Here is a 26,557-nt window from a genome sequence, read left to right on the forward strand (position 1 = left end):
GGATGACTTGTTTCGCAGTCTGGAATGCTCCCGGCCTCGGACCCGAACGGTCTGGGAAGCTTAGCAAACAGGATTCCACGTGCTTTGCAGCACAAGTGTCCCCAGGAAGGAACAAAAGGTGAGATGAGCACGGCTTCCCTAAATCATCTGGAAACCAGAGGCTCAGGGGACACAAATGGGACTGTGGGAGCCCACCCCTCACCTCACACACAGGGAAACAAGGTCCCAGAAAGGCTCAGCGTCCCCCCAAGGCCCTGCAGCAAATAGAGGGAACCTGGGACGGGAACTCAAGGCAGGTCTGAGTTTGAGGCTTGTGGGCCCTGGGTTGGGGGCTGGCGGTCCTGAGGGGAGCACTGTCAAGGGTGCAGGAAGACAAATTCGAGGAGAGGTTCGAGAACATGGATGGGGTGGGAGGTGGGGAGAGTGAGCAGGAAACAGGCCTGAGGCCAGAGGTTTGGGGTTGGGGGGGGCACCTACTCCTGCGCTCGTGGGGCTTTGGGACACAACGTGTTGGGATTTGAGGCCTCGGTGTCAGAATGCTCCCCAGAGGCTCTGACCTCTGGAAGACACCAGAAAGAACTGATGGACTCCGGGTGGTGCTATGGGATGATGGAATGTTCTGGAACTAGAGGACGTGGTCGCACAACATTGGGGACGCACTAGATCGGGGTGCCTGGGGGGCTCAGTCGGTTGAGCGCCTGACTCTTAGTTTTGGCTCTGGTCATGGTCTTAGGGTCGTCAGATCGAGCCCAGTTCAGCGGGCAGTCTGCTGGAGAGTTTCTCTCCCTCTGCTCCTTCCCCCACGTGGGCTCCCGTGGTCACTCGCTCTAAAGTAAATATTTTAGGGGCGCCTGGGTGGCTCAGTGGGTTAAGTCTCTGCCTTTGTCTCAGGTCATGATCTCAGGGTCCTGGGCATGATCTCAGGGGCCTCTCTGCCTACTTCTGATCTCTGTCAAATAAATAAAATTTTTAAGATAAATCTTTTTAAAAAGTGCACTAAAGACCACTGAATTGTTTACTTTATTATTTAATTTTTAAAAAAAGAATGTATGTATTTATTTGAGAGAGAGCAAGAGAACACAAGCGGGGCAGCAGCACGGAGAGGCAGAGAAGCAGACTCCCTGCTGAGCCGGGAGCCCAACACGGGACTCGATCTCAGAACACTGAGATCATGACCTGAGCCGAAGGCAGATGCCCAACAAATTGAGCCACCGAGGCACCCCAAGAGCAAAGGGGCAAAGTTGGAGGCCAAGCTGTCAGCTTTATGAATGGCGAGCCAAATAACCCCGTTAGGGTGGTGGCAGCTCAGGCTAGATCCGAGGCCCACCTGGACCTCCAGGCCATCCCTCCTGGATCCAGGCCGGGAGAGTCACCTGTGCCCAGTGGCTGCTGCAGATGCTCCACCCCAGCGTGGGGACAGGGACGGCTGGGCCCCGGGTGTCCTGCCCGCCCCGGGGAGACAGGAGCTGGACTGAGCAGGGGGCTGAGCGTGAGGGGCCCACGGGAGCTCTCTAACAGCAGAGAGGCTCCTGTTTAACTCAGAGAGGCACAAGTGTTCCCCAGAGAAAGGGGTGTTGAGAATTCATTTTCCACTCAGTGATAGAGATTTGCCATCAAGCTGTAGAAGATACTCGGAGGAACCTTAAATGAGTTTTAGGGACTGAAGGAAGCCAGTCTGGAAGGGCTGCATTTGTAGGGTTCCAACTCAGGACATTGGGGGAAAGGCACAAGGACAGGCCCAAAAAGATCCCCTCAAAGATCTGTGTCCGCCAGGGTTTCCTGGGCACAGAGGACCCGTGGCGCCCAGGGTTTTAGGGCAGTGGAAACACTGTTGTGCTAATCTGGTGGCATATGTCCAACCCCAGAATTTCCAGCACAAGCAGCGAGCCTTGGGGAAGCTGTCCACGTGGTTATAACAATGTATCAGTATCAGCTGACCCTCCCTGGCAACCCCGCCCACACCAGTTAATAAGAGAAGACAGGCGGGGGAAGCGGGGCTGTAGAGGAACTCTCTGTACTTGATGCACGATTTTTCTGGAAACCTAAAGCTGCTCTAGAAAATAATTATTAGTTATTAATTAAAAAAATTCTATTTTGCAAAGGCAAGATTGGGACGGAGGGCAGGAAGCGTGTGCCCACGCGGGTGCCGTGGGGGCAGGGATGGCCGTCTGGGGCATCGACAAACCACAAGCCCAATGGCGTGCGCAGGGCGTCTGCTGCTGCTGCTGCTCTCGCTGCTGCCCATGTGTATGGCCTGGAAGCCCAAGAGCTTGTTCCTGTTCAATAAGGTCAGCGGACACCCCGTGGCACTGCGCCCGCCGACACGGCCTCATGCGGGCTCTCTGGGGCTCCCGGCTCCTTCCTTGCAGTGTCTGCCCCGTGAATCTGGTCTGGGGGCTGGAAAGGAGGGTGCCTGGGAGCACATGCTCCTCCCCAGGCCCTGGGGCCCCCAGGATGGCTGATTCTGGTGCCCAGGACCCCAACACCAAATCCAGGCCAGATGGCAGCACGGTGGGGGTGGGTTGGGGGCCGAGAAAGTGTCTCTGCTGGGAGGGGTGTGGGCAACGTGAGAGTGCCTGCGCTGCCTCTTCACCGCCCCCTAAGGCACCAGTCCCTCCATGTCCACAGCACCCACTGCATGGCGGGCAGCCCACTGGAGGCCGGGGCCTTGGGGCCCCACGTGAGGCAGGGGAGCTGGGGTCCTGGAGCCTGGCGCTGGGCCACGGCCCAGAAGCGTCCTCAGTGCCCCAGGCCAGGAGTGAGCTTCCCCATCTGGCCTCTTCTCACCTGGAAAGCCACCTCGATGGGCTCCAGGCCCTGGTCCCCGAGTGCCTTCCGAGCTTCAGTTTTATTAAGATCTTCAAAACCAAACCAAACAGAAGTGCTCAGTGTGTGAACGCCCGTGAGCGAGTCTCTAGTGTGGAGGCATTAGCCTCCCTGTGCTCCCGTCTGCAGGCCCTGCTGGGCGGCCCCCTGCACTCAGCTGGCTCTGACTAGCTGTGTGTGAGGCTCTGCCCTGCCCCTCCCTCCCCCGCGGGCGGGGAGGATGGCGCGGCTGGGGTCTCCCGGGAGACAGGGGTGGGGGGGAATCTCACCCCCAACAGTCCCCAGCCTCAGGAAGCCAGGCGGGAGTCAGCGTGTTTCCTTTAGTTTGGAAACTATACCTATTTTTCATAAAAAGTTGCTATTTATGTTAACATGGGACAGGGAGCCTATTTTTAAATAGGTTTCCGCATAAACATGTAAAACTTCTAAAGTCGTTATTAAGAACCCACACTGACACCAGCTTTGGGCGCCTTAGTAAGTTTTTGAGTTTGCAGAGGAATTTTGAGACCAGAAGTTTGAAAACTTGGATCAGGTGGCCTTCAGGGGGTGGATGGGACCCCGGCCACAGCTCCGGGCTGACTCTGTGACCCCCGAGGAGGCACCTGCCCTCTCTGAGCCTGTGCCTCGGTTTATCCTCCTGTCCACGTGGCTCACGACAGGCACGGACGACGTCAGCTCCCTTCCTCTCCCTGTCCTCTGGCTCCCTCTCACCCCATGGGCCACCGAACCCGCCAGGTCTGGAATATTCCAGGAAACCTGAAGGGACGCAGAAAGAAGGGGTGGGTGTTCGGAGACAGGGAAGCCCTGGCGGGCAGCCGCGAGACGCTGCCCGGCTTTGCAGAGGACGGGAGAAGCGTGCGACGACCACGCCGAGTGCCAGAGCCGCTGCTGCGTCTCCAACAGCCCGAACGGGCAGTCCTTCTGCGCCGCCAAGACCATCTTCCTCAAGTGCCTGCCCTGGCGGAAGGTGCGAGCGGGCAGGGGGGCGGCGCGAGGGGCGGGGCGGGCAGGGCCGCCCGCGGCGGGGGAGGGGCCGGTGGGGAGCGCCGGCGCTCGGTGTCCCCGCAGCCCAACAGGGACGCGTGCTCGGACCACGCCGAGTGCCGCAGCCGCTGCTGCGTCACCAACAGCGCCAGTTCGCAGACGTTCTGCAGGCCCAGGGGCATCTTCCTGCAGTGCACGCCTTGGCGCAGGGTGAGGGGCGCGGCGGGGCGCGGCGGGGCGCGGCGGGGCGCGGCGGGGCGCGGCGGGGCGCGGCGGGGCGCGGCGGGGCGCGGCGGGGCGCGGCGGGGCGCGGGGCGCGGCGGGGCGCGGCGGGGCGCGGCGGGCGCGGGGCCGGAGCCGAGTCCGCTCTGCGTCCGCAGCCCAACGGCGCCCGCTGCGGCCACCACAGGGAGTGCCGGAGCCAGTGCTGCATCGCGCTCAGAGAGGTCAGCCGTCCCCGCTGCGTCCGCCGGAGCGGCCTCCTGGCGCAGTGCCTGCCCTTGGTGAGCGCCCGCCCCCGGGAGGGGCTTCCCGCGGCCCGCGAGGGGGGCCTGGTCTCCACACCCGCGGGGCGCCCCCTTCCGGGAGGGGCTGACGCCTGCAGCCTCTGGGTCCGTTTTCCTTAACCAGAAAGGAAAGAGGCCCTGGGGAGAACGGGCCCCGAGGTCAGGGTCCCAGGGGGAAGCAGGTGCCGCGCGCCTGGTGAAGGGCGGTTAGATGCGGGGCTGCGGGGTGAGCCCCGAGCGGGGGCAGCATCAGGATTCGCAACCGTGGGACTGAGGAAGGGCCGCCCAAGAGAGGAGGACTCCGGAGCCGCGCTCTCCTTCCCTCCGCTCCTTTTGGACCCCTGTGATAGCGGAACAGTAACCCTAAAACCAGAAGGACAGAGGTCAGCCTCCTAGGGCACGAGACCTGCGCCCGTGGCAGACACAGTGGTGGGCGTGGAGACGAAGATGGGGGGACAGAGATGGAGGCAGAGATGGGGAGACGGGGATGGAGATGGGAGATGGTGATGTGGGCAGAGGTGGAGGGTGGAGATGGGGGACAGAAATGGGGGGATGGAGATGGGGGTGTCAGAGACAGTGAAGGCATGAGGGGTGGGTACCAGAGACAAGGGAGTGGGAGAGAAGGATGGGGGCCACAGCAACTGGAGTCCGGCTCGGGGGTTGCGGAGAGAACACGAGGGTGCCGTGTTGTGTGGGTGTTCAGGCACCTGGCTTGAGGCAGGGATTGGTAACTTCTTTCTGATCATAAAGGGGTCTCTGTCTCCCAGGTAAGGACCAAATTCTTGAGCACATAACCCCACCTCGCTAGGTGCGGTGCCATCGGCTCCTCGAGGAGCCCTGGGCACAGCGGGTGCTCACAGAAACGTGTTCCCTGCTGGGCTCCCACGGCTGCCCTGGCCGCAGGCGAGCTGACTCCATCCGAGGGGGGCGGAGAGGCACCTGTGAGGCACCTGTCTCCCCCGTGCATGTGGCACTTTCTCTCACTTGGTCCTTCAGTGACAGGGGAGCTTGGCTCTCGGGTCCACGCTGCTCTCTCCGGGCTGTGAGAACCTGGAGGCGTCAGACGCGTCTGTCCCTTCTCCCAGCGGTGAGCTCCTGAGGCTGACGGTGTGCATGTCCGAGGACAAACTGCGGCTCCCAGAACCTTCCCATCAATATACACCTGCTAACTCACCCGACGTGTTGTGTTGCATCCATTTTTGTTTTCAGACAACAAAGGTAAAAACAATGTGGAGCGGTGGCGTGGTGGCACCTGCTTGGGTCACGTACAAGGTTGCCTTCCTGAGGATGCGAGTCTAGTCAGAGATCAAGTCTCACTGGGAAGGGAAAGAGCCAGAGCTGGAGCATTTAAGACACAAGCCGGAGCCCCTCCCCATGCACAAGCGCCTCTTGTCCTTGCAAGTAGAGATAGTCGGTCAGGTGTTCCAAACTGAGAAGGGGCCGGAAGAGCAGGTGGGAGCTGAGGTCACCCTGGAGGGGCTCCCACTTCCTTGGGTCACTTGTCCTTCCATCCTTCCTGCTCTGGCCCCAGGTCCAGTAGCATCTCTCAGAACAGGTGCCCCGGCTAATTAGAGCCTATCTGCACCAGCGGTTTCTTGCGGTTCCCAGAGCTCAGCACCTTAGTCACCCGCATGACGATCTTCTGGGGTTTCCATTACCCACACCTGCTGACACTAGGCTTCTTTTCTGGGCTTCATTAAAAATAATTTCCTCCTTTCTCTCTTCTTCCTCTCCATCCTCCCCTCCCACTTCCCTCCTCTTCCTCTCCCTTTCTCCTTCCTCCTCTTTCTCCTCCTTACCTTAAGCTAAGATGATCCTTGCAGAGAAAGGAAAAGCCTTGCTTCTATCCCAGTAAGAACAGCTCAGGTAAGCCACAAATCATAGTTAAAAAACAAAAAACAAACAAACAAAAAATAAAACAAAAGGAACAGATCTGAATGTAAAACATAAGATCTAAAGCATTTAGAAGAAAAATAAGGTAGGGGTGCGTGGGTGGCACAGTCCATTGAGTGTCTGACTCTTAGTTTCTGCTCAGGTCATGATCTCGTGATTGTGGGAAGATCCCCCAAGATTTCTGTTGCTTTGCACTCACTAGGGGATCTGCTAGAGATTCTCTCTCTCCCTCTGCCCCTCCTCTCTCTCTCTAGAACAAAAAAATAAATCTTAAAAAAAAAAATAGGCTGGGGCACCTGGGTAGCTCAGTGGTTTAAGCCTCTGCCTTTGGCTCGGGTCATGATCTCAGGATCCTGGGATCGAGCCCCACATCGGGCTCTCTGCTCAGCAGGGAGCCTGCTCCCCCCCCCCCGCCGCCTGCCTCTCTGCCTACTTGTGATCTCTGTCTGTCAAATAAATAAATAAAATCTTAAAAAAAAATAGGCTATTTTCTTGACCTTGGATTCAACAGAGTTCTTTGATGTGGCCACATGTCCCTCATAAGAGAAAAAGTAGATAAACCACTAACATAAGAACTTCTGTTCTATGACAGACACTTTTTTAAAAAAAGATTTTATTTTTTAATTGTTATATAATCTCTACACCCAAGGTGGGGCTCAAACTCACAACCCCAAGGTCAAGCATCACATGCTCTACCCACCAAGCCGGCCAGGAACCCCTAGGGTAGACACTGTTAAGAGAAAGAACACATCTAACAAAGGCTTTGTATCCAGAATACATAAAAACTCTTGGAACTTAAGTTACTAAACAACCCAGTTAGAAAGTAGATAAAAGTGTTGCACACATAGTTCACCAAGGAGACCAAGAGATGGTAGAGAAGCATGTGACGTGTTGGCTGTCACTGTCCAGCTGTCAGAGCAGACGGTGGAATGGCTGGGACACTCCTGTCTCCACTGCTTATGCCAGATTCATGGGGACACCCACATCCCTGACCCAAGTCACTTTTCCACACCTGTATTTCTAGCAGCTAAACATAGTTCCTAAATTGTATCATTCACCCAAAAGACAAGTTCCCTTTTAAGATTTGTAAGAGATTTCTGTCTTTATTTTTATTTTTTTTAAATTAAAGGAAATACCATTTTTTAAAAAAAGATTTCATTTGAGAGAGCATGAGCAGAGACGGGGGAAGCAGACTCCCCACTGAGCAGGGATCTCCACGTGGGGCTCAATCTCAGGACCCCGAGATCATGACCTGAGCCAAAGTCAGACGCTTCACCGACTGAGTCACCCAGGCACCCCAAGATTTCTGTTGCAGCTCAGAACGACCCGGGAGCTCAGGCCCAAGGGGAAGGCCTGGACCTGAAACGGGCCCTTAGGTAGAGCCCAGGCCTCTGAGCAGGCTTCTGGGGGAGCAGGTCTGCTGCCAACACCCCCGACCCCGGGGAACACAGGCAAGGTGGCCATGCAGCCATCTTGGCGCAGGTGCAGTTGGAGACCCACAGACCGTGGGCTTAGTGCGTGTGCACAGGGTGCCGCAGGCGGGGCCCGGCCGGGACCTAAAGGGGCAGCTGGTGCGGACCGGGGCCTGGGAGCTGGCGCTCAGAGACGCTTGGCGTGGACAGATCCAAGCCGCATGCGGCCCCTGAAGCCCGGGCTGGACAATCCGCACTGCTGGGCACTGAGGGTCCACGGGGATGACCGGGCTGCCCTCCAGGGGGACATCTGGGAGCCTCCTTTGCTGGAGAGGCCCGGGACCCCGGCGGCAGGTGGTCCATGGCGCTGGGGGGGCGTTCAATGTACCGCCTCAAGGACCCTCCCAGGCTGGGGGTCCTTCCACTCTGAGGCCGGTCAGGTGCTCTGGGGCGGACTGGAGCTCCATGGGGCCGCCAGGTGGGCTGGAGAGGGGCAGAGGGTGCAGTGCAGGCCGCGCAGGGGGAGCGGGGGGGGGGGGGGACGAGGAGCAGCGCAGCTGTGGGAAGAGGCTGGGTCACAGGTGGAGGCTGTCTGCGGTTCTGGAATCCGCCCCATCCAAGCCCGATGACACAAGGCACCTATGGCCCCTGAAGGCCCAGCTGGACGCAGCTGCACTGACTTTCCAGCATGAGTGGCCGCTGGCCGGCCGGTGACCCCGCCGCAAACGACCCCGGGGGCCGTGGAGGCCGGGGAAGCCGGGACCCGTCCGGCAGACAGGCCGAGCCGAGATGGGCGTCGCCGCCTGCCCGCGGTCAGCCTGGACAGTCTCAGGCCCGGGAGGCTCTGCGGCTGCGCCTGGAAGGGCCGAGGCCCAAGCGCGGACACACGCCCGCTTCCCTGCACAGGTGGGCGCGTGCCTAGCGCGCATGCGTGAGCCGCGCAGGTGCTGGGAGCCCGGGACTCCGAAGAGGGCGAGTGCGCAGGGCGGCTGGAGGAGGCGAGCGGCCACTGGGTCGGTCCTCCGCCTGATTCCCGGCCCCAGGCGAGAGTCCTGTGCCTGCTTGTCCCCCGGAGGTAAGGCTGGAGGAGCGGGGTCTGCCTTGGTCACCGGGGCGGTGTCGGGGCGTCGGGGGGAGGCTGGCGGGGTGTTTCCCAGCAGCAGACACCTGGGAGCCTGGATGCCTGGTCGCCCCGGAGCCCTTCGGGCAGGCAGCCGGTTGCAGGGGTGCAGACTGTGCCGTCGCGAGCTGGCCCCTGACCAAGGGCTGGGGGTGCCTGTTTTATCCCGGAGGCTGCTGGGGCTGCCCGGGGGCCTGGAGCCCAGGATCTGGTGCGGGCGGGGGGCGGGGGCGGGGGCTGCCTCGAGGGAGTGGTCTGGGGCGGTTGGTGGCATTGGCGTGTGTTCCCCCTGCAGGCAGAGTGGACGGGTCTGGAAGCCTCGCGAGGACGGACTCCGGCGACCTCGGAGGCGGCATGAGAGGCCCCTGGAGCCGGGGCCTTGCGCACAGTGAGTGCACCTGGGCCGGACTCACCCGTGGCCCGGGGCTGCCTCCAGGGGAATTTCAGGACTGGGCTCCCTCCACGGTGGACACAAGGCAGAGGGGCTGGAGACGGGCCCCGGGCTCCCGGGACAGTGACGGGGTGAGTGCCCGACGGGCGGGAGCCCCCCAGGTCAGGGGAGCCTGGGGCCTGGAACAGGGGCGGTAGCAGACCCGTGTGCCCCTGCCTCTGCCCAAGTCCAAGCCCAAACCCACATAGACGCTCGCGTGTCCCCCTGAGGTCTGTGGGGTTTCGGGGCGGGAACGCTCCAGCGACGGTCTGTGTCATCCTGGCTTTAATGTTAATGATACACTGAGCAGGTATCTCCCACAAACAATGGTTTTTAGTTTATCATTAAATAACTCACCCAGTCTCGTGCTAGATAATTGTCCAGGTATGGGGAGAAGAAAGGAAAAGGCTCAAATATCGCGGAGGGGTGATTTTATTGGAATCAGAGAGCGACCTCCGCTAGCCGAGATCTGACCTCCAGTGGCCAGAGTGAGATTTCGGTGACGTCGAGCTGGTGTCCGGGGAAGCTGGTGTCCAGGGGCGGCCGGTTGTCCTTCCCCGTGGGGCCTTTGCGGGGCTTTCTCCCCTGCCTGCGAGGGGGCCCCACCAGCGGGGGAGTCCGGGTCAGCAAGCTGTAGCCTTGTCCACACCGACACTGTCGCATAGCCCTCCAGCTCCGGGCAGTCCTGGTCCCCGGAGTCCCCTTGTCCTACTCCTTCTTCCTGTGTCTGCACTGACGAGCCCCAGCGGGGGCTGCAGCCGCGGAGCTTTGGAACTCCTGGGTGGGGGAACAGACGAGAGGAAGCCGTCCTGCGCCGCGGGCTGCGTTCTCGTGTGGGAAGCAGCCTTCTCCTCGCAGCAAAGAGCGCGTGCGGGATCCTGTCCTGGCAACACACAGCCATCCGGCCTCTAGTTCCATAGCCCGCACCCACGAATGCACACTGGGACCTAGGGCCCCACACAAATTCAAGTTTTCAGAAGTGTCTGTCTGCCCTGCAAGTCCGCGTCACCCGGAGCCTTGACCACAAACAGTCAGTCCTACTTTGTGAGCGGTTTCCCTGTGAGGCACGTTCTCTGAACCACACTTTCATGACGGTGCAGGGGACTAGGTCCCGGCGGTGATCAGCACGAGCACAGTACAAAATCTTAACATGGTACCGTATCTGGTCGCTGAACGGTCCACAGGTCGACCTCCTAAATCCCCCGTGGCTTCCTTGATGCCGTGTTTCCGAGGGAAGGTCATGGACAGGAGGCTCCGGGGGCCCTAGCCTTTACAGCACCATCGGGCCCGCCTTCCCCTGCCGTGACGCCAGCTTCTGGGCTCTCGTGATGTCAGAGGACTCAGCCTGTTTGGGGGATGGGCATCTGTCTAGAAAGTCCTGCCTATTAAGTTTCGAGTCAGAGGCTGCGATTGTCGCTCCCAGTACGATCGAGGGAGGGTGTATCAGGAGAGAATCCCTTATTGCTGGGGTGGGAATCTGTGCTGGGAGACTGAAGGTCGACATGGGCCACCAAGGAGGACGTGTGTTACATGCCAAGATCCTACGTGTGCTGTGTACGCAGTATAAGGGGCCCCTTGCTTTATCTTTCTTAGATTTTTTTCTCACTTGAGTTTATCGCACAGCTGCTGTAAGTTATAACAAGTAGAAGAATATCGAGATGTAATGAAGTGATAACGCCCCCCCCAACCTACTGCTCCCGCCGCTTTGGGGAAAAATAGCATAGTTTCGAGGCTTGTGTGTACGAGGTCGTCCCTGTGCAGCTCAGGTTTCTTTTTCGTTCACATGTGGCCATCCCTGAAGTCAACAAAACTGTAACCAGTGCATCAACTTCACAGTGTGGCTAAGCCAGCCCTCGAAAGAGGTTCTCTGGCTTTAGCCATTACAAGTAGTGGCTTGGAGAGAGATTCCCCAAAATGGAATATGAATTAAAGATTTTTTTTTTCATTTTAATAGGATCTACTGTCCAATTACTATGCAAAAGGCAGAAACAATTTTTGCTTCTACTAGCAAATCTCTGAACATCTTTTTCCCCACAGCCTCATTAGGACTGGATGTTAACTGTTTATTTAATTTTTTTCATCATGGTGTAAGTTCACTCATCAACCCCCATCGCCTATTTCTCTGTCCCCACCCCTTCGCCTCTGGTAGCATTAGTTACCAGTCACTGTCAGTGCTCAGTACAGTTCAGAGTCTGTTTCTTGGTTTGTCTCTTTTTTCTCTTTGCTCATAGGTCTTGTTTAGTAAATTCCACACACAAGTGAAATCATACGGTATTTGTGTTTCTCTGAGTGACTGATGTCACTTGGCATAATACCCTCTTCTTCTGTCTCTGATTGCAACTGGCAAGATTGTATTCCTTTTTATGGCAGAGTAATATTCCGTCACCGTCCTTCTCCATCCATCAGCTGATGGACATCTGGGCTCTTTCCACGATCGGGCCATTGTGGACACTGCTGTTCTAAACACGGGGCGCACGTGTCCCTGTGAATTAGTGGTTTTGTGTCTGTGGGGTAAACACCCAGGAATGCAGTTGCTGGGTTGTGGGGTAGCTCCATTCCTAACTGCTGACCCTCCATGCTGTTGTCCCGACTGGCTGCACCAATTTGCCTTCCCATGCACAGTGTGTGAGAATTCCCCTTTCTCCACATCCTCGCAACCTTCGCTGTTTCCTGACTTGTCGATTTCAGCCCTTCTGACCGGTGTGCGCTGGTATCTCGTGCTGGTTTTGATTGGCACTTCCCGGGTGATGAGTGATTTTGAGCATCTTTTCATGTGTCCGCTGGCCATCTGTAGGTTTTCTGTGGAGAAGTGTCTGTTCATGTCTTCTGCCCATTTTTAATAGGATTATTCCTACTTTGGGGTGTTGAGTTTTATAAATTCTTCATCTACTTTGATTAGTAGCTCTTGGGTTCATTGGATACATCATGTGCAGATGTCTCCTCCCATTCTGTAGGTTGCCTTCTAGTTGGTTTTTTTTTTTTTTTTTTTGGCTTTGATCATGTCTTTATTCAAAATTAGGTATCCAAAATTATTGGACTTTTATGAGCAAACGTTAAGTTCTTAGGCAGCTGGCTCCTTGCAGAGGGTTTCTTTTCTGCAGGCTTCTTGTCAGCAGCTGATTTCTGGGTAGCTACAGCCTTCCTCCCCACCACAGGCTTCTTGCCCGGAGCCCCCTTCTCATCTGATTTGGCTTCTAAGGCTGCTGCCGCCTCATCTACCCAGAGTTTGAGATTGTTGGCTCAGTGCATGGTCTTTGCATAGGGGTTTAGCTTCAACCTGATGCTCCGGTTCTCCCCTGGGTTCTTCTTCAGGACCCGGCGATGACTCTTCTGGTGTGGTGCTCAGAGGGCTCTTTGGATCTCTGGACTTTTCAAGATTCTGCTAAGGTCTATATTAAGCATCTCATGCACAGGAAGGTTGTACTGACTCTTGAGGGAGGAAGGCTTCTGCCAAGTGCCATACAGATCGTCTAACCTGCGGAAAGCACTTTCGGTCCAAATGCAGAAACGTCCCACATGCCCACCAGGAGCAAGTTTCAAAATGTTCGGTTTGCTTACATTAAGTAAAGTAATTCCAGGATGTTTCTGAAGGCCTTGATGATACCGCTGTCTTCACAGTCGATGATGCAGGTCCCCTGCGCTGGATACGACGGCGGTTTCTCATTTTGCCCTTGCCAGCTCTCATTTGCTGGGAAGCATAGACCTTTTTGATATCTTTCCAGGCTTTAAGTTTTTTAAGAAGCAAAACAGCCTCCTTGGCCTTCCTGTAGCCTTCAACTTTATCTTCAGCCACCAAAGGAAGTTCAGGAACTTCCTCAGTATGAAGATCTTTAGACATGACCAGCGCTGGTAAGGCCGAGGTAGCCAGGGCAGAGCAGAGGGCATACTGCCTCTGTGTCATGTTCACTCTGCGATGCCAACGGCGCCAGGTTTTGGTGGGTGCAAACATGTGGCCCCCATGACACCTGTTTCCAAAAGCACCCTGGCCAGAATGGAGAGTCCCATCGCCTCAAACTCTGGGCACTCGAGCCACAGCCCTGCCAGTTCCCCAGACTCAGTTCCGGTTTGATGACCTGCTGACTCACTGACAGCACATGGCTGTCTGCTGTTTTGGGGCATCAACTTGCCCCAAAGTTGATGTGAACAAAGTTCACAATATCTGGTCGAATGGGAGCCTTGAACACAGCAGGCAGAGTAACACTTTTGCCAGATGATTCCCCCTTTTCAGAGTACACAGATATCAATGGGCAAGCACACGCCATCATGGGGAGAGGAGAGGGCTGCCTTCTAGTTTTGGTGATTATTTCTCTTCCTGTCTAGAAGCTTTTTATTTTCATGGAATCCCAGTAGTTCATTTTTGGTTTTGATCCCTCCCCTCAGGAGACGTGCCTAGAAAGAAGTTGCTGTGGCCAGTAAGAGAGAGGCGACTGCCTGTGTTCTCCCCTGGGGTTGTCACGGTTTCCTGTCTCACATTTCGGTTTTTCATCCATTGTGAATTTATTTTTGTACGTGGTGGAAGGAGGTGGGTCAATTTCATTCTTTTGCATGTGGCTGTCCAGTTCCCCCCGAACCATTTGTCGAGGAGACTTTTCCCATTGGATAGACATCCCTGCCTTGTCGGAGATCGACGGTAGAGCGGAGGGCCCATCTCTGGGCTCTCTGTTCTATTCCATCGATCTCTGTGTTTCTGGGCCAGTACCATGCTGTCGTGATGGTGACAGATTTGTAACCAAGCTTGAAGTCTGGAATTCTGATGCCACCAGCTGTGGTTTTTTTTTTTTTTTTCCAAGATTGCTTTACCTACTCCAGGTCTTTTGTAGTTCCATGCAAATATTAGGATTGGTGGTTCTAGCTCTGTGGAACATGCTGGTATTTGGATAGGAATTGCAGGAAAGTGTAGACAGTTTTAGGTAGTAGAGACGTTTCAACCATTCTTGATATTCCACCTCAAGAGCATGGAAGGTCTTTCTACTTGGTTGTGTTGCCTTCAGTTTCTTTCATCAGTGTTTTATGGTTTTCACGGTACAGGTCTTTCATCTGTTTGGTTTAACTTATTCTTGGATGTTTTATATAGCTTTTTGTGTGATTGAAAGTGGTTGTTTTCTTTTTTAAAGATTTTTAAACTTTATTATTTGACAGACCGAGATCACAAGTAGGCAGAGAGGCAGGCAGAGAGAGAGAGAGAGGGAAGCCGGCTCCCTGCTTGAGCAGAGAGCCCGATGCGGGGCTCGATCCCAGGACCCTGAGATCATGACCTGAGCCGAAGGCAGAGGCTTAACCCACTGAGCCACCCAGGCGCCCCTGGTGGTGCTGTTTCTTAATTTCACTTTCTGCTCCTTCGTTATTGGTCGTAGGAAAGCAGCAGGTTTCTCCATATCGATATTGTATCCTGCAGCTTCTCTGAATTCCTGTGTCCGTTTAGTCACTCTTTGGTGGAGTCTAAGGTGTCCCCTTTCTGTCAAAGTCTGGACATAGTGTCTGTGATCGATGGTTAATGATCTAATCAGTGGCCATTAGTCTGCAAGCTCCTTGGGAGCCTCCAGAGGTGATGTGAACCTCCCAGATGTGATGTGAACCTCCCAGATGTGACGTGAACCTCCCAGATGTGATGTGAACCGGGCCGCTGCTCTGAGGACAGGGAGAGACCAAGGAAAGGGACAGGCCACTGCACATCGGTGGGTGGCAGTTTGAGAAGCAGGGGAACTCCCGTCCATGGCTTGTCCTGGGCAGCAGCGAGAGGAGAAGACCCCCCACCCGCCTGCTCCCCCTCAGACGCTTGTACCGAGGTCGTATCTGGGCTCAGTCACGAGACCGTCCAGACGGTCTTAACGCCACATCACTGTCTGAAGGCCACATCCTGGGATCAGCCTCTGGGAGCGGGGACGGCAGGGGTGTGGAACCTCTGATTGCCTGAGTCCGGGTCACGGCAAGTGGTGGTCACGGCCAGTCCTTGACCTTTCCCGGCACCCACCCCTCGTGCCGGCTCTTACAACCTCCCGTGAACCTCCGTTCTGCCTGGGTCCCGAGGGGTCAGGAAGGGGTTTCCCAAGCCCGGAGATGGCCCTGTGGCAGCTGTCTCACTGTGCTTGAGGCAGAGGCCACAGCAATGACACAGGTGCCTCCTTGCGAGGCGGCAGGTGTCCGAGGCCACTGTGGTCTGGGGGACAGTTGTCTGAAGACACACAGGTGTTCAGTAGGACAGAATGTTGGGCCATCGCTCAAGGCTCACGGGGTGAGTCCAGTCAGGGCTGCGTGGTCTGCAAACCGATGGAGGGGACCGAGTCTGCAGCCAGACGACCGCGCCGTCACAGCCGAGCGTGTCCACCCGGCCTTCAGGAGAGGGAGCTTGTCGGCTGCCGTTCCCACGGGGCCGGTTCTCTCCTGGGGCCCAGGGGAACCCCAGGGCACAGCGGCCCAACCACCCAGCTGGGAGCCACGACCAAAGGTTTGTGCCACAAAACCTGGATTCCCATGGGGGCCGCCCACTAAAGACCCATGTGGTGAGACCAGTCCCTGCTTAACCAGTGACTCTCCCTGCATGTGACAGGACGGCTGCAGTCCCCGTGGTGTCCGTCCCAGGTTGCTGGTAAATCTGGGCTGGTTTTGTTTAGAGTGACCTTTCTGTTCCCAGCATAGGGGTGACTGGGTATGCAAATGCCCTTAACCCAGAGTAAGCCTCATAAACCCTTCCAATTCTGAGCATAGCCAACCATGAGTCTGATGGAGCTCCTTCTAGAACCTTCCAGTGAGCGATTTGAGGGGCTGCCTTTATGGTATGTTTGACAGAAAAGCAATACCCATGGCTGGTGTTAGGGACAGGCTCTTGGTCATATTAGATGAACAGGGAACTGTCCTCACTGAATGCCTTCCCCCTTCTCCCTGGTAGGCGAGACCCTCCATCACCATCCTGAGCGGGTAGAGGGAAGCTGCCCCCATACCCAGCAGTAGGACTGGTTTCCTTGCCGGGCACAGGATGAGGCCCCAGTGGGAAGGCACGACCTCTGGGTGCCCGTGCTGTGACTGGACACCACAGGATCGGCAGAGGCTCAGGTCAGGCGGACAGACAGGAGGAGGAACTCGCATGGGGAGGTCGTCCCCTCCGATGGGAATGACCCTCGAGACCCGAACTCTAGATGGAAATGTGGCCTCATCTTTAGGAATCTGACCACGCTGTGCACACCAACCATGTTGGCCCGGGAGGCAGCCCCGTCAGGCGTGAGGGGGGGACTGTGGTGGGAGATGGCAGGTCGGGACCCCCACCCGGGACCCCCACCCACTCCCTCTTTCTCTGTTGTGTTCTGTGCGGGTGTGGTGTGTTTCACGGGTCCGAGGGCCGCGGGACGGTGGGATCCCAGTGCAGAATACATAGTTTCCCGTCACCTGGGGCTGGGAAGTGACTCGTGTACCCCGGCAGGACTCCCCAGTGCCAATTCCAGTCCCTCGCTCCTGTCCCGGGTGTGCTGGGGCTCTCTGTCCTCAGCAGCAGAGCACGGTGACCCTCGGTGGGAGTCAGGGTGTCGACTGTGTCCTGCAACTTCCATAGGTTACAGACCTGGGCGCCTATAGGGGGTCCCATCTGGCTTACAGGCCCCGGGCCCCACGGGCTGAGCATTCAGACGCATCCAAGCCCGGACAGGACTGCGGTCACCCGGCCAAGGTGGTTGGACTTGCTCATGATTGGGTCTGCTGCCTCGTGTCTGCTGTTCCTGTCTCCCGGCCCTGCAGCTGTGGGTCTAGGCGAGCAGATGCTGATCGCACCCACGTCCCTGCCCACTCTCGCCCAGGATGATCTTTGGGGTGGGCACCCCGAGACAGTGTGTGAAGGGGTCCCCATCCGTGGTCTTCAGCTGCCCTAGTGGTGGCTGCCTGGCTTGCACAGTGACAGGGAATGCTTGGGTCAGGCCAGCTGCAGGGTCCACGTAAACCAAGGCACGCTTAGATCCGGGGGGAGGGGCCGGGAGAATCCGTGTGCCGATCCCGCCCTGGGTGGGAACCTCACGGAGGGGCCCGGATTCCCTCAGCACTGGCCTGGGGCTTGGTGAGAACACACAGGACGTGGCGATACTGTCCCAGCCCGGTCACCGTGCTTGTACCCAGGCCATCTGCCTCTGTGGCTCTAGGCCACCCCATCCAGCCACCGAGGTGGCCTCTCTGTCTGTGCATCCGATCTGCTGTCCCCCACCCTTGTCTGCACTGGGGAGTCTGCTTCTCCTTCTGACTCTCCTCCCTAACATGCTATCTCTCTCTCTCTCTCTCATTCTGTGTCTCAAATAAATAAATAAAATCTTTAAAAAATAATTTACTTGAGAGAGTGAGAGAGAGAATGAGTGGGGGCAGGAGCAGACGGAGAGGGAGAAGCAGATTCCCCACTGATCACGGAGCCCAATGTGGGGCGCGATCCCAGGACCCCAGGATCATGACCTGAGGCAAAGGCAGATGCTTCACTGACTGAGCCCCTCTGGCGCCCCTAATGTCACTACTTCAAAGCTGTTGTCTCAGTGAGACACTGTGAGTGGGCTCCGTTCTTCCCAGGGGGATTCAGAGCGGCTGGGGACTGGCCGGCGTCCTCCAGGCCTGGGTGTCCCAGGTGCTCCAGAGCAGCTGAAAGGCTGTGCACTGTGTGTATGCGGGCTGGGAAGCCGGGCACCTCTGACAGGCATGTGTCTAGAGTCCAGGTGTCACGGTGGGCTTTCGGGGGTCCATGGCATCCATTAAATGTGAGCCCTCAGCAACACAAACGTGCCTGTTCCTCCTGGAGGCACAGCTGGCGGGATCTGCGGTCGTGCGGGGGTTCTCTTCGTCAGGCGACGCCTAGGAGCCTCGGCTACTGGTTCAGGGGAGGAAAACGTTTTCTTTGTCTTTCAAGGTTCTTCTGGCTGGTTGAAGAGTTAACTTGACAGGATTCACACGAGAAAAAACCCAGAGTTTTATTGCACGTGCACGGAGATCCAGTGATGAAATCGAGACACAAGGAATGACCAAGGCAGGCAGCTTTTGTACATTTCAAAATTTGTTTTAAGATTTTATTTGCCAGAGAGAGCGAGCACGCACAAGCAGGCAGAGTGGCAGGCAGAGAGAGAAGCAGGGTCCCCGCTGAGCAAGGAGCCCGGATGTGGGACTTGATCCCAGGACCCTAGGATTATGACCTGAGCCAAAGGCAGCAGCCTAACCCACTGAGCCACCCAGGCGCCCCAGCTTTTGTACATTTTAGATAAGCATAAAGCTGTGAGGAATTTGCAGCACAATTCGTCATGTGACCAGGCATTAAATATGAGATATTTCTATGGAGACAAAGAAAAACAGTGGTGAATGACAGGAGGAAATGATACACCGGCTTCTGAGCTCTGAGGGCGGCGGTGGAGAGGATTTCTAGCTGCGGCGGTCGGAGCGTCTGTGGGTGGAGGGAAGGCAGGCGGTGGCAGTTGGAGAGTTTTCTTGGTTTGCAGCTGGAACGTCTCCGGTGATCCCTGCGAGTGGCCCACACGGCAACAGGCTCAGAGATGGTCCACGTGTGAGCTATGAAGTGGGTTTTCTGAAGTTTCCATCGAGCTGTTCATATCCAGTTGGTGAGACTTCAGGACCTTGCAGTTTCAGTGTCCCAAGATTTCAAGTCTAAAAGATGGAAGAAAACGGGAAATGTTAGTTGGGAGAGTTGGTGTCTGGCATTGGAGGAACCTGGAAGGATTCAGGATCCAGAGCCGCTCACAGATAGAAATAAAAACCTTGAAACAACAGAACTAGAATCTAACACCCAAAATTCTGTATTACGGTTACAGTGGAAGTGTAATCTTTCTCTCAGCAACTACCCCCATTTCTATGAACTATAATAAGACTAATTTGTTTGCAAATTAGATCAAGTTTCAGTAAACTTTGCTTCATTATTTATGTCAGCACAGCAAGAGAAGTGATTGATCATATAGACTCTGTTAAATTTGCTTTGCTGGAACTTTTCATAAATTGTCTCTTTTCAAATCTTTAAATTAAACAAGTTTTTAACTTTTGAAAATTATTTGTTGTAGTTGACCTACAATGTTATCTTACATTTGGGTGTACAATGTAGTGATTCGAAGTTCTGTACATTCCTTGGTGCCCACCACGACAGCTGTAGTTCTCATCTGCCACCAAAAGTGACACCACAGTATCGTTAGCTATATTCCCTCTGCTGTCCTTTTCATCCTTGTGACTTGTTTGTAACTGGACATTTGTACGTCTTATCCTTTCCCTCTAGTGTTCCCTTCCCTCCAAATCCCCCTCCTTTGGCTGCCACAAGTTTCTTGTCTGTATTCACGAGTTTGTTTCTGGTTTTTTGTTTGATTCCAGAATAAGTGAGATCATGTGACATTTGTCTTTCCCTCTCTGACTTCCTTCGGTTAACACCTTCCAGTTCCCACCTTGTTACAAATGACAAGAATTCATTCACCATCAAGACTGTGTAATACTCCATTGTGTGTGTGGTGCATGTGTGTGTGTGCGTGTGTGTGTACACGCCCCACATCATCTTCATCTCCTCTGTCAGGGCACACGTGGGCTGCTTCAATGACTGGCCTATTGTACATGATGTAATAAACACGGGGGGTGTGGATCTCCTCAAATTCCTGTTTTCATTTTCTTCGGGAAGAACCTGGCAGTGCAGCTTCTGGGTCGCACTGTAATTGTGTTTTGTTTTTTGGAGGAACCTCCATAGCGTCTCCATGGTGGCGGCACCGGTTTGCATTCCTACCAACAGCGCACGAGGCTCCGCTCTCTCCACATCCTCTCCAGTGTTGGTTGTTTCTTGTCTTTTTGATACTGGCCACTGTGGCGGGGGTGCGGGGACCCCACTGCGGTTCTGATGTGCATTTCCTGATGCTGAGCGATGCTGACCGTCTTCTCCGGTGTTGCTGGCCGTCTGGTGTCTTCTCTGGGAAAGTGTCTGTTCCTGGCGTTTGCCCATTTTTAAATTGGACTATTTGGTTTTTGGGTGTTGAGTTTTATAAGTTCCATATGTATTTTGGATACTGGCCCTCTATTGGATCTGTCATTTGCAAATATCTTCTCAGGTTGTCCTTTCACTTTGTCGACGGTTTCCTTTCTCAGCAAAAGCTTGTTACCTGGTGCGGTCCCGATAGGTTAGTTTTCCGTGTTTTCCTTGTTTGAAGATACGTCTCTGAGAAATAGTGCCGGGGCTGGTGTCCAAGAAATTACTGCCATGTTTTCTCTGAGAGTTGGACGGTGTCAGGCTCACACTCAGACTCCAGTGGACTGAAAACCTATTTTGGCGGGCGGTGCAAGACAGTGTTGCACTTTCAGTCTTTTGCACGTGGGTGTGCACGTCTCCCAGCACCATGTATTGAAGACACTGCCTTCGCCCCACTGTGTATTCTTGTCTCCCCTGTCGTAGATAACGTGACATAAAGGCACGGGTGTATTTCTGGGGTTGTCTGTTCTGCTCCGCTGATTCGGGTCTGCTTCCGTCCAGCCCCGTGCTGCGACGATCCCGACAGCTTTGTGGTGTGTGTTGAGATCTGGGATAGCGAAGCCTCCAGCTTCGTTCTTCCTTCTCAGGATCACTTTGGCTCTGCGGGGTCTCCGTGGTTCCACACACGTTTTAGATTTATTAATTGTTCTAGTTCTGTGAAAAATTCTATTGGTATTTTCATAGGGATTTAAAAAAATATTTTATTTATTTGACAGAGGGAGAGAGAGCAGAAACGGGGAGTGGCAGGCAGAGGGAGGGGGAGAAGCCCGTTCCCTGTTGAGCAGGGAGCCTGACGTGGCGTTGGAATCCAGAACCCTGGGTAGACACTTCACTGCCTGAATGACCCAGGTGCCCCTCCAGACCCATTTTTGATACAGGTCTTAAGTTAGGCACAGAGAAAGATGGTCACACTGACCACCACCTGGGGACCTAGATCAGGGCTGAAAGTCCCGTGTGTTAAATTCTGAGGCACGGCCCATGTTATTGGTTCCAGTATGTCTGTGGGGCTTTATTAACATAGGATCCCTTGTTCTTGGGGTAGAAATCTGGGTGTGAGACTGAAGCCTGAGGCACCCCAATAGGGGTGGAGATGGGTGTTGTGGGCTACGTTTCCATGTGTCCTCTCTGCACCTGACAAGGCGTCCCTGTTCTTTTAAGTCAGACTTCCTGTCCGTGGATCTATTACGAGGGTTGTAATTGGTGACTGTGGTTTAAATATGGCAAGCTGGGGTATAACACGTGATGATTTCCCCACTTCTGTTGAAAGGTCTGAGTGTCTGTTAGCGGATTCAGCAGCTGCTGTCCATGACGAAATGCTAGGGCACGGCGTGGTCAGGGATGAAGGCAGGGCTGCTCGCAGGCTCTGCCCTGTGCCCACGGCTGCACTCAACTTGGCCGGATAAGCTCGGGGAGAGCTACGGGGGTCAGTACCTGCTCATCTTGGCGTGTGTGCTGGTCCGAATCCCACGTGCCCGTTCGTGGCTCAGGCCAGTCTTCTCCTGCAGGTCCGTGTGGACGAGAGCACTGTTCTGGGGCTTTTCTGGTCCTGGTGGGAGTCACAGGGAGGTGTCCCTGATGTACCCCTACACAGCCCTTTTCTCCAGCGATGGGCGGTCCCCCAGGCAGCGGGTGGTCCCCTGACAGCAGGTGGTCCCCAGACGGATGCTTGAGCATGGACAGGCCCCTGCGGGCGACTTTCCACACCCCACTTGGCACAGCGGCGACTCCCCCCGCGGATGCAGAGGGCCGACCCCCCATCTCTGTGTCCTGCTCAGACATCTGCCATTTCCCGGCGAGGACTTCTGGGGGGAGGTTGTTTCCCTCAGTCTGTCGGGGCTCTGCTCTGCTCGCTCCAGACGGGGCCCTAGAGTGCACGATCCAGGGCTGATTTTCCGCCTGTGGCCCCACGGTCTGTCGGGCCTCAGAGCACCCAGCCGAGCCTTCTGGGATCCGGCCCCGATCGGCCCCTATGGACCCACTGTTCCCTCCGCGGGCACAGAGAGCGCTTGGGGCTCATCTCCCAGCCCCAGGCTGACAGGGGAGCCGTGTCCGTGTTGGAGCTGTTTCCTGCTTCGGTCCAGGCTCTGTCCTCCGGCTCTGCCGGCCTCAGGCAGACCCGCGCGGCGTCCCCTACAGGTGGACCCAGGGTAGCCCTCCCGCACCCAACAGCAGCTGAGACTCCATCATGAAGCCGGTCTGCCGCCGCCGCCAGCCCTCCCCGCTGTGGGCAGGGAGGAGGAGGAGGAGGAGGGTCTGTGGGCACATGCGCTGCCCCTCACGGAGGAAGCCGAAGACCAGTGTCCCTCTGAGGCCTTCCTATAACTGACCGGCTGAAGGCCGAGACCCCGTGCTGGTCGGAGCCCAGGCTGCATCCGAACTCAGAAAACTGGTTATAAACACTCGACGCGGATGTCGCAAAGGGTCAGAGGTTTTGATTCGCAGCTTGGCCGGTGACTGTCCTGATGTGAACGGGCCGAATGACGTCAGACAGGTGGTAGGGCCGTGACACCCAGGGGGTCACCGGTCCTCGGGGGAGGAGACGCCACTCGCTCCCGAACCCCTACAAAGCCAGAAACGCTCCTCCAGCAGCAAGTCAAAGCCCACCTCCCTGTGCCAGTCCTGACTGCTTGGCCGATCCTCTCCGGGTGTGCGGTTGGTACAGACACAGGGACACGGGACAGCATTGCCCGGCGGCGGGGACGGAGAGTCTGAAAAGCAGTTACACCCGCAGGCTCAGAACCATGAAACGCACACGTGTTCTGTCCCGTGGACCACAAGTCTTACGTGTCTCTGACGTGCACACAGCCCCCCGCCTGAGAGTGGAAATCAAAGGTGGGAAGACGCCTTTTTAGAAATTGAAATCTGGGGCGCCTGGTGACTCAGCGGGTTAAGCCTCTGCCTTCGGCTCAGGTCGTGATCTCAGGGTCTTGGGATTGAGCCCCGCATCGGGCTCTCTGCTCAGCGGGGAGCCTGCTTCCCTTCCTCTCTCTCTGCCTGCCTCCCTGCCTGCTTGTGATCTCTGTCAAGTAAATAAATAAAATCTTAAAAAAAAAAAAATCAAAATCTGAAGAGAGGTTCTCCGCCCCCTGCCCAGACCCAGCCTTCCAAGGAGCGCGTCCGCGGACAGACAAGAGCCTCACCGTCTCACCCACCAATGCCGAGAAGCCATCGGAGCCCGTAATTTCCGTTGATTCCAATGGTTATTTTTAAAGATTTTATTTATTTATTTATTTGACAGAAATCACAAGTAAGCAGAGAGACAGGCAGAGAGAGAGGAGGAAGCAGGCTCCCTGCTGAGCAGAGAGCCCGATGCGGGGCTCGAACCCAGGACCCGGGATCATGACCTGAGCCGAAGGCAGCGGCTTAACCCACTGAGCCACCCAGGCGCCCCATCCAATGGTTATTTTTAAACAGAAGCTACCAAGCCCATGGTGGTCCGTAGGGAGGCGGAGGTGTGTACGGGAACATGATGGATTCTTGCAGACTCCTCTGTGCAAAGCTCGTGGCCTGGGTGCAAAGGAAGTTGAGAACTTCCGTCATTTAGCAGCTGTTCAAGGTTTCAACAATGAAACAGAAACTAGTTCCAGATGAATTTCAAGTTCACACAATCTGGGAAAATATTGGGTGGTAAGACATATTCAAGGTTGTGGGTTTAATTAGAAGCGTTTTCAGTCTTAAAACTTTCGAGTTATGAGCCTTAGAACTAAACTCATTGGACGTTCAGTAAACCCAGGAAAAACCAAAGTTTCATGTTACCTAGGTTCCAAAGTTTCCCAAAACCAACAGCACAGCTGGCGAGGACGGCGGGCTTTGGCGGACAGACCGCGTGGGCGGTTTCCACGGGTGGTCGACGCACGGCTGTTGAGAACGTGTCACCTGAAGAGGTAGAAACAAGATGTTTGTAGGGAACCTTTAAAAATGTTTTCCCCGGAGTTTTCGGTAACCTGAAACTGACATTGTGCTAAGCGAGGAGTGAAATCCGTTCAAAGCCCAGGAGACGGGGCAGGAACTGGCCTCGGGCCCCAGCCCAAAACCCCAACCCCAGCACCCGGGACCACAGTGCCCCTCGAGCAGCGGGGTCCCCAGGAAGCCAGAACACTGTGCCCTGGGACGGTCCCTCCTGCAGGGGACGGAGGGCTTGGGAGACTCGCAAAGACGGGACCGAACCAGCCCCCCTCCAGGTCTCCTCGCCAGTCACGCCCAGGGCTCGAACATGCCAATACGGCACCGGTGTAGACAGAAGCTCGGTCCGAGCTCGGTGCCCCTGGGCTCCTCTCTCTCCCTGCCCCTGTACTCAGCACCACCCTTTCCCCAGCCTGTGGCAAGAGGCAGCCCACGGACACCATGCCTTGTGCGAGGTCCCTGGCGCCTGGAGTGTGGGCGTCACCCCCCAGAAGCTCCACCTGGAACTCCCACGGGGCCTCGGGGACGTTTCCAGAGCTGGGGGAGCTTGGGACTGTGCAGGGCGCCCAGATCTCTCTGAATAAGGTGAGATGACGCGGCCTTGGTCACAGCCTGGCGCCCTGCTGTGGGCTGCTGCTGGCAGAGAAACTAAAGTGACGTTGGGGTGCGTGATGACCCGTGTCACCCCTCGGGGAAGCCTGTGCTCTGGAGAAACACGGGGCTGTGGGATCAGGAAGCCGGTCCTCACGGTGCCGGCGGGCGTTGGTGGCCTCGCGGTCCCCGGGACGTGCAGGTCCGAGGGGCTCTACACGCTACTTCGTGTTCTGAGTATCTCAGACGCGGAGACTCCGGGAAGCATCTCCGTGTGCAGGAGGAGCAGGTGCGCTTTTGGTGAAAACCTATTTTTTATGTTGAGGAAAAGTAAGGTAAATTTGTCCTAAAGCGACGCTGGTGATTTTAAGAGGAAAAACTTAGGACAAAATCTGATTTGTGCTGGGATCGAGCCCCGCGTCGGGCTCCCTGCTCAGTGGGGAGCCTGCGTCTCCCTCTGCCTGCCGCTCCCCTGCTTGGGCTGTCTCGTGCTTTCTCTGACAAATAAATGAGTAGAAAAAAAAAAATCTAAAAAACATCTGGGAAAAACAAAGATGATAGAATCTGTAAAATGTGTGGTCAAACTGGCTTAGATTAATTTAAAAGCAAGTTTGAACATCAAAAGCAAGCTCATGCTAGATTAAAATGTGCTTTTTCTCTCTGTTAAAAGGCAAAGGTTTTCTAGGATTCCTGGTCTGGTGTTTGTGGCAACGGTAACCATTCTTCTTTACCGCTCACGTCCTCTGCCTCCTTTCCTCATCGACAGGTGGGGAGTGTCGTCCCGAAGCCCTCACACGTGCCCCCTCCTCCCGGGGACTCCGGGGCGGACAGACCCAGGCTGCAGGACGTGGTCCCTGCTGACGGGAGCCGCTGACCGTGTGCGCCCGCGCTGCGGAGGACCCGACGGTGGCGGAGGTCAGGAGCGGCCACCGAGCCTCACCTGGGACTGAAGGGACGTCATGACTCTGCTCACCGCCACGTGAGACCGTCTTCCTCGTTACCTGTGACTTACGGCAGTTTGGGAATGACACCTTCGTCGGCAGAGGGGAAACTTCCATCTCCTGACCCCACCGATGCTTCCAGCCTCCAGCAGCTCTCCCTGGCGCTCTCCCTGGCCACGTAACTGCGCAAGTCCGTGGGGATCCGTTCTGCTGCTGACGGACACAGTGGGCAGCACGGACGCCGTCACGAGGCTGACTGGAATGAGCTGCCCGGACTCGGAACGGACCAGCCTCTTCTAGGACCTGAGCTGGACTTGTCGGAGCCAGTAAAGCCCCTTGGAAGTGTCAGCCTGACGCTTGCTTACAGGGTCCCAGCAGCCTTACCAGGCACCCAAGAAGGTCACGTCCCCAAAGGAGCAAGAGCCCCATGGGCCCCTGGGTGGCTCAGTGGGTTAAAGCCTCTTCCTTCGGCTCAGGTCATGATCCTGGGGTCGAGCCCTGCATCGGGCTCTCTGCTTGGCAGGGAGCCTGCTTCCCCCTCTCTCTTTGCCTGCCTCTCTGCCTACTTGTGATCTCTGTTAGATAAATAAAAAATCTTAAACCCCAGGATATTTGGGGGACCCCAGGAATCTACAGGCATCGCAGATGAATGTTTAGCCCTGAGAGGCTGTTAGAAGTTCCGTCAGAGAGGAGGGTCAGAGACGGTGAGGTGGGAGGACCCTGAGCTACCACCACCCGGACACGTGGGGTCTGCGCCCTGCTGTGCAGTGTCTCCTCCCGTAGGAGGATGGAGGGCTGCCCGGGCACACCACTCCGGGGACAGACGGAGAGGAATCCTGCCACGGGCCATGGGGATGGAGAGGATGGACGGACCGGGGGCAGATTCACGTGACCAGGGCACAGCAGACAAGCCACAGGGGGAAAGGAGCAGCTAGAGTACAAGGGCAATGACCCCAGAGCGGCTGACCAATGGCGGGGACCTGCTAGAAGGCCA

The 26,557-nt window shown here is 56.1% G+C and overlaps 1 protein-coding gene and 1 pseudogene across 3 annotated transcripts; one reads left to right on the top strand and one right to left on the bottom strand.

The window, feature by feature from the left end:
* The first annotated feature begins 2,008 nt into the window (after positions 1–2,008).
* On the top strand, positions 2,009–26,107 carry LRCOL1 (leucine rich colipase like 1). 3 transcript variants are annotated; one of them, XM_047698437.1, is made up of 10 exons: positions 2,009–2,288; positions 3,668–3,793; positions 3,895–4,020; positions 4,191–4,313; positions 5,402–5,534; positions 6,122–6,182; positions 8,528–8,696; positions 9,037–9,263; positions 23,889–24,012; positions 25,389–26,107. In XM_047698437.1, exons 1-5 carry the CDS (start codon positions 2,196–2,198, stop codon positions 5,405–5,407), a joined length of 474 nt encoding a protein of 157 aa, XP_047554393.1. In that variant the 5' UTR covers positions 2,009–2,195; the 3' UTR covers positions 5,408–5,534; positions 6,122–6,182; positions 8,528–8,696; positions 9,037–9,263; positions 23,889–24,012; positions 25,389–26,107. The 3 variants fall into 3 exon arrangements, with proteins under 3 accessions (XP_047554393.1, XP_047554392.1, XP_047554394.1); XM_047698436.1 differs by lacking the exons at positions 2,009–2,288; positions 3,668–3,793; positions 3,895–4,020; ... (1 more) ...; positions 5,402–5,534; positions 6,122–6,182 and having other exon boundaries at positions 8,261–8,696; XM_047698438.1 differs by lacking the exons at positions 2,009–2,288; positions 3,668–3,793; positions 3,895–4,020; ... (3 more) ...; positions 23,889–24,012; positions 25,389–26,107 and adding an exon at positions 18,038–18,177 and having other exon boundaries at positions 8,261–8,696; positions 9,037–9,129.
* Positions 12,591–13,448, bottom strand: LOC125082633 (60S ribosomal protein L4-like; annotated as a pseudogene).
* Positions 26,108–26,557: the final 450 nt, after the last annotated feature.

This window comes from Lutra lutra, chromosome 12 (assembly GCF_902655055.1).
Source record: "Lutra lutra chromosome 12, mLutLut1.2, whole genome shotgun sequence".
In the NCBI taxonomy this organism is placed as follows: Eukaryota; Metazoa; Chordata; class Mammalia; order Carnivora; family Mustelidae; genus Lutra; species Lutra lutra.